Genomic DNA, 7448 nt, shown 5'->3' with positions numbered 1-7448 from the left:
ATCATCACAATTCTAGCACATTCCTTTTGCTATGATAGGTACAGAATCATGCGGGAATCTTTTGTCTACACATTTGCATGGATGTTGAGCAAAGTGCATGCCGACAAACTTTCTGCTAGCTTTGAACCCTGTTCAAAGGAATTTTGCATGTCTTACTCACTGGCTGATCCAGGGAGGGGGGGATTTAATTTGTAATGTAAAACTGCCGTTAAAACAGAAGATTTTGCTTGTGAATTCGACCCAGGTGAGGTGAATGGGTACCCGATAGGATGAAATTCTTTGAATGCTTTGAGCGCCTAGGCAGCCCAGCAAAGCCAGGGTAATATATAATAATAGCAGGGCCCACTGGGAGAACAGTTTTCGGAATTGAAGTGGCTTCCCTGGGTAAATCAGCCTATACTACGACTACTACTACTACTACACTACTACTAATACTACTAATTTTTTTTCATGGACGAAAAATCATGATTTTTTTTTATTGAAAATCTTTTTTTTTTCTTGCTTGTCAAATTTTCTTCTGGAAAATGTCCCCCCCCCCTCCTTAGAAAATCCTGGATCCACCCCTGGTCTGACTCCTTTATTGTTGGGTCATTACGTCACTGGTCCGGGATTGTGCACATTCTGTACACGCTGGACCAGGCTATCTGAAAAAAAGTGGAAAGACCTTACAAGAAAAGAGGCTTAGCTTCGCTTTGAACAATCTGTCACACGAATAGGATTGGGCTACTCAAAATATTCCAAGCAGTCCAGTGACATACAGTGATCTTTCACACAATATTTATAGCGACCTTAATTCCTTAATTTCAACGAGTTTGTCATTCGACGTACGAGAAAACTAATTAATAATTGGCGTATGTAACTTGGCAAATAGTTGTATTTCCAGATTTTTATTTTTCAAATGCAAATCATCATCAGTCATTGATCTCTTTCAGGGAAAAGGCCTACACAGAAACTGCATGTTGTTAACTGTCAGAACCACAATCGATCATTTAATGCAAACAAGTTCAAATTGTTGTTAACAAAGACTTCGCAACATGGTTGATGCAGTGATCGCCAAGAGTCCGTTTAAGATCCACACAATGGAGATGAACGTTGGTGGAGATCCTCTGCGGATTGTTGTCTCTGGTTATCCTGAAATGAAGGGTGACACCCTCCTGGAGAGGTATCGCTTCACTCGGGATCACTTGGATCACATCCGAAGGGCCATCATCCTTGAGCCAAGGGGTCACTACGACATGTGGGGAGCCATCCCCATCAAGCCAGACAACCCTGAGGCACACATTGGAGCGTGCTACCTTAACGCAGAAGGGTACAATTTCATGTGCGGTCACGCCACCATTGGTCTTGCCAGATATACCGTCGATTCTGGCTTGGTCGAAAAGACGTCCCCTGAGACACAGCTGAACATCCAACTGCCTTGCGGTCTACTGAAAGCTTATGTGGAATACAACGAAGAGACGAAAACAACGGGCAGAACAAGATTCACCAGCGTTCCCGCCTTTTTGTGGGAAAAGGGTAGGACTTTTTATGAACATCGTTATTTTACATTTTCCAACCAAAAGATTACTAAAACATGTACAAGTTGAAGTTTTATTACCCATAAAAATAAGTCACGTTGAGATTGTAATCTTCACGTTTTGCACATGTTTATTGATTTGACACCGGGCACAATCTTTATATATAAAATATCAATAATATCAAGTATTATGAAGATAACATAGTGGTGTTCCACAAGGCTCTTTCATGGGACCCACCCTTTATCAAACATGAACTATGCCGAAGATTTATTTTTTTTGTACGATCAAAATACATGAAAGAAGTAATAATGAATTCATGTGATCTGCAACAACTGCGTGATTGCTACTAAATTCGAAATTTGTTTAAATGACATTTAACTCTGGTGATATCAAACTTTAATTGTGGAGGCTATCAGAAGACTATCTGTAAAAAAATAAACTAATTAGACTTGTCTTTACAATACCAACTACAAGTTTTCGGCTCTTTGAGCATCCGAAAAAACCCATCTCTCTTGAATATCCCCGAATCATAACACTTCAAAATTTCTTCCGACGAGCCAGAGATGATCTCACTTACATGTATTTCATTATTATCAACAAGTGATTATTGAACAGAATCTATTCTTATATCTATTGAAGAAAATGTTAAAGATAAAGCAAGGTAAAAATAATGGATATTTTTGATAAAGCTTAAACATCGTTCATCATCGATTAATACTCTCAATAGATGCTGAGATAGAGGTTCCTGGGTTCGGAAAGGTCAAAGTAGACGTCAGCTTTGGTGGTGTCTTCTATGTTCTTGTCTCCACCAGCCAGCTTGGATTGGACATTGTTAAGTCGCCTCTTAGAGACCTCAAGGATGCCGGGATAGCTATCACCAAGGCAACAAATGATGCGATTTCAGTACAGCACCCAGAGAACCCGGATATAAACTGCATCGTCGGGACTATTTTAACGGACGGCAAAGAAACACCCGATACGGACACCACTTACAACTTGCTGGTTTACGGTGATCAGGGCATGGTAAGCCTTATTTTTCGTAGCCGTTCCCACCTCATCCCTTCTCTTTCTCCTTCTGCTTCCACCCATACAGTCGCCACTGGAAGTTTCTAAGTTGGACAAAAAAGGCATAAAGATTTTTTTTAAAGAAAGGAAATGGAAGATAGCATCGAAAAGAGATGTTGATATCCTCGAGCTCTGTACCTCTGATTAGGTCGAACATGATAATAAGAAATAATACCCTGTCGTCACCCCTGGATATGCATAGACTTTGTGCAAAGTTTTGGCTACCGTGACAGTTTTGTCCATAATATAGATGATATATCTAATCTTCTGCTATATATTTATCCCCTCTCATTATCTCACTGATTAGATTGCTCGAGCCCCATGTGGATCTGGGACGGTGTCTCGAGTCGCCATGCAATACCAGAAAGGATTGACTGATCTCAATCAACCAAGGTACTACAAGAGCCGCTGGGGATCCTCCTTCATCGCCAAGGCCGTGGAGACAACCAAAGTGGGAGATAGAGATGCCGTCCGAATCGAGGTTTCTGGAAGAGGTCATTACATTGGACAAAATACGTTCTTCTTTGAAGAGAACGACGAGATGGGCAAAGGTTTCATGGTTGATTGAAGTCCACTGAAGTATTAGGGATTTTCACAACACTACATAAACGATTTCTGGAACGTAGAGAAGCTATTGCCAAAAGCCCTTCGTGGCAAAGCAGCCCTTGTCGAAAATCGGTGAATGCAGTGTCGTCCTGGACTCTGGACAAACGACTTATTTGCACGTTTTTGTCAGATCCTTAATCTTAGAATGGTCAGCTATCCTGGTTCACCAATTAACGGTCATTTTCAATAGATTTTCACTGTTCCAGAAAGCGTCTTCTTAGTGGTTGCAAAAAACTTGCTATTGCCTATTTACATACCCAAACTACCGAATTATTTTTTTTTATGTGCAATGGTTGTCAATTTAATGAAAGTCACGAACAGATAATGTCTTGAAAGATTTATTTTCTTCCCCCAAATGTTAACATTAACGTGATCTGTGCAGTAGTAATATACGTTGTGCTTGGATGATCGGGAGGTATCACTGATTTGATTTGAAATTCGATTTGTTTCAAAGTATAGACCTGTCTAGGATTGAAGTGAATTAATCCGGTGTCTTTAATACAAGAGTTGCAGTCCAATTTAACTGTGAAGTACCTTTTTTCTGATATCCAATCAACATGGTTCTTCTTGATATATTCTTATGTTAATCCAATTGAAAATATATAACAATAATAATAATAGTGGATATTTAGAGGCGCTAAAAACATATTGCAATATATATTGCCATGAAACATATTCTGTGTATTATTTCCAGATATAAAATGAATATGATGTGCATGTAATATTGAATTTGATATACTACTGATATAATTTAGGTCACTTATATCCAAACTAAGATGTGAAGGTCCTAAAGATCCCTGAATCACATCATTATTAATGATGGCTTGTAGCGAAAGGAGTTCGCCATCCGTCGTCCAAACTATCGTGTTTATATCTGTTGCTTATAATCATGCAAAAAAAATCAACTGGCTTCCTTTAAAATGGGAATTGTTTTTCATTGTATTGTATTTTATTTGTTTTGATGATAAATATAACCATCCATGTTGCAGAACTGTACTTTGTGCTATATTATGAGTAGTTCTGTGTTAGTTTTAATGATCTCTTGTCATATCATAGGTCTTTCCAACATCTCGCTCCCCAGAATTTCAGATAAAGTTTGTGGGCCAGCAATAATTCAGTTCCCTGGGGGATCTTTTTAAACTTTTACTTAAGGATAAAGAAACCAGGTATTCACAATATTATTTTCACATCATTCTGAAGCTGGACACATAACGGGGTATTCGTTATTTTCACATTCATATGGGGCATGAACTCCCTGCACCTCCCCCCCCCTCCCGGTGCCTGCTGCAAAGACAATTAGCATAGACAGACAGATTAAGATCTCATAATAACAAAAATGATGATTATAATTCAAAAATATATTTTCCTTAATCGGTATACCCATCAATATTAATAGATTCATGCATTTCTACGACCCCTTTTCATTAAGTTTATCTACGAATTCTCTAAAATGTATATTCTGTGATAGATTTGTTCACTGCCAATCAATCGAATTATTTCAGTGACTTAAAAGTGTGAACAGGGCAAGGAAGGTGTTGTGATACGGAGCCTCAGTGTATCAAGAACTCCATGCAACTATACAAATAAGTCACGATTCATGTGTACTTTGGCCTAATTACTCGCCTGAAAAACATCAGTAATACATTCTACTGTAACCTCAGTTCAGACATGGATCCAGGGGTAATTTAAGGGGCACATCTCCCTTCCCCCTCCAACACACACCCCATCCCTAGTTCTTAACAAGGAATGTGCATTAGACATCCCTGTGTAATTTTGTTCTTTCTATAGCCCATTGGAATTTTGTGGAGGACCTCCAAATGATGAAACAAACCAATTTTTTGTGCCCCCACCCCCTGATCTATACAAGCCTGCATTTGCCCAAGGTCCAAGGTTTGTCATAACCAGATGGGATAACACTAGTTGATAACATGATTCCGAATTTGGCCCACAATGGGAAATTGAAGCTTCCCACCAGCCTTGTAAGATAAGGTGGGCAATGAAGGGGGGGGGGCAGGGATGTGCCCCCCCCCCCAAAAAAAAAAAGAAATAAAATAAATAAATAAAATGCAGAGAGAACAAATTTAATAGCATTCCACTTTTACATAGCGCATAATGCATCTGAATACCACTCCCCCTTTCCATGACAATAAATCTCAATCAGATTGCCCCACCTGTTTATACAATAGTATAGAGGCTATACGTTGACTCTCAATATCTACATGTTCGCATCTGCTACTACCATATCTAAAACATATTGTAGTTGAAAAATGGCAAATTTCTTTAAAGGACAAGTCCATCCCAGCAAAACGTTAGTTTGAAGAAAATGAGAAATATTCAACTAGCACAACGCTGAAAATTTCATCCACATTGGATGTAAAATAAGAAAGACATGACATTTAAAGTTATGCTTCATTTTACAAACACCTATATGCATATCTTGGTAGATATGCAAATGAGGGAACTGATAAGACATCGCCCACTCACTATTTCTTTGTATTTCTTTACATGAAATATTGAATAATTTTTTTCTTATTTTCATGTGACACTGACTAAAAAAATGGAATTACCATTGTCTTAACATTTTGTGGTTCAGTCAAGTTTTCTCATTATTCTCAAATCTGTGAAAAATGAGATATTGTATATAATTCGAACAATAAAATACAAAAGAAATAGGAAGTGAGGGACATCATAGACTCTCGTTTGCATACCACAAAATTTCATGAAAAATAAGCAGACTTTAAAAATGTCCTAGATTCCTTAGTTTACACCCAATTTTTTAATGAAATTTTCAGTGTTCTGCTTGTTTGATTATTTCTCTATCGATTCTAATCAACACTTCTAACCAACATTCTAGCCGCACCTATGCCCGTGAGCAAAGCATTTAATGTACAATGCTATTTTATCTTGCTTTCAAATAAATGGAAATGCCATATGCATCCTTGGTGTGCCATTGTTTTAAAAAGAAGAAAAAAATTCTGGGGTGGACTTGACCTTTACATGAGAACTAGCTATTTTCTTCTCATGATCTCTGCAATAATTTGGATTTTTTTTAAACAACTTCTTGCTAGTGAGCCAATTTTCCACTTTGAGAATTTTCCAGTTAGCCTACACCCCCTTCATCTAATATCCACTGAGTCTGACACCACTTAGTCCATATGATTAGATGAACCAATTATGAACCAGAATTTGATAAGATGCAAAGAAATAGGTAGACTAAGTGGAAATTAGATCATGCAGAGGATTAGACCAAATGAGTTAGACCAAAGAAATGACTGTAGACGAAGTGGGTTTAGCCATTATGGTGTTAGATGATCTGAGAATTACATAAACTGATCAGATCATCATCAATCCCATATGTGTCATGGAACCAAGAAAAGTTGATTAATCACCTTAAAATTACAGTTACAGGACAAGTTCAAACCCAACCAAAAAAATCATTGAATAGAAAAAGAAAAACCACACAAGCATAAAGCTGAAAATTTCATCAAAATCTGATGTAAAATGAGAATTAAATATCATAACGGTTTAAATTTTTTGCTTATTTTTCACAAAATTGTTATATACAAAATACAGTGATCTGCAAATCAGAGAGTAAATGTCACTATTTCTTTCATAATTCATTGAATAAATTACACATTTTTGCCTGTTTTACAATAACGAGTGTCTCCATCGGATCACATTAGGTTACAAAAATGGCAATTCCATGTGTTCAGGGAGGAATCAAACCCTGAGGAGAAAAGTAAATGATAATATTTCATAAATACAATAAAAGAAGAAATAGTGATTCGGTGATGTCATTGGTTTCCTCACTTGCATACCGCCAGGGATGTGCACACAACTGTTTTGTGACATTAAACCTGAAAAGCTTTTAAATATAAATGTCTTATTTTACATCCAGTTTTGATAAAATTTCAGTCCTAAGATTGTTTGATTTTTATCTTTTTATTGCAAGAAACTATTGGTTTGGGTGAACTTCACAAAAAAGCAAGCACAGGCGTCTTTCAGAATATGTTGCTTTCTGTGATCTTAAACGTTGACAAAGATACAATCAATAACAAATCAGAAATGGTCACTACACATACGTGGGACATAACAAACCAGAGATTAATAATTCATTGAATAATATACAGCATTCATTTTATTAATTGCATTCATGATTTGTAAAAAAAATCCATTATTGATACAAAAATAAACATTTGCATTCATTTAAAAAGATGGTACTCGTCAATCAAGGGAAAGACCTTTTTTCAACATGAAAAA

General features: G+C 37.1%; 1 protein-coding gene across 1 annotated transcript; it reads left to right on the top strand.

Annotated features, from left to right (window-relative positions):
* Nucleotides 1-971: 971 nt before the first annotated feature.
* Nucleotides 972-4184, top strand: LOC121416032 (trans-L-3-hydroxyproline dehydratase-like). Its single transcript, XM_041609474.1, has 3 exons — nt 972-1515; nt 2245-2540; nt 2890-4184. Exons 1-3 carry the CDS (start codon nt 1035-1037, stop codon nt 3148-3150), a joined length of 1038 nt encoding a protein of 345 aa, XP_041465408.1. The 5' UTR covers nt 972-1034; the 3' UTR covers nt 3151-4184.
* The last annotated feature ends 3264 nt before the right edge of the window (nt 4185-7448 follow it).

Source organism: Lytechinus variegatus, chromosome 1 (genome assembly GCF_018143015.1).
Source record: "Lytechinus variegatus isolate NC3 chromosome 1, Lvar_3.0, whole genome shotgun sequence".
NCBI classification, from domain to species: domain Eukaryota; kingdom Metazoa; phylum Echinodermata; class Echinoidea; order Temnopleuroida; family Toxopneustidae; genus Lytechinus; species Lytechinus variegatus.
The sequence above is the reverse complement of the archived record's forward strand: the minus strand, read 5'-3'. Positions and strand labels throughout refer to the sequence as shown.

Excerpts from the sequence above, each read along its gene's own strand:
- LOC121416032 (XM_041609474.1), top strand. The coding sequence starts at position 1,035 with ATGGTTGATGCAGTGATCGCCAAGAGTCCGTTTAAGATCCACACAATG. Across the intron at positions 1,516-2,244 it reads CGCCTTTTTGTGGGAAAAGG|ATGCTGAGATAGAGGTTCCT; the intron begins GTAGGACTTTTT and ends TACTCTCAATAG. Across the intron at positions 2,541-2,889 it reads TTTACGGTGATCAGGGCATG|ATTGCTCGAGCCCCATGTGG; the intron begins GTAAGCCTTATT and ends CTCACTGATTAG.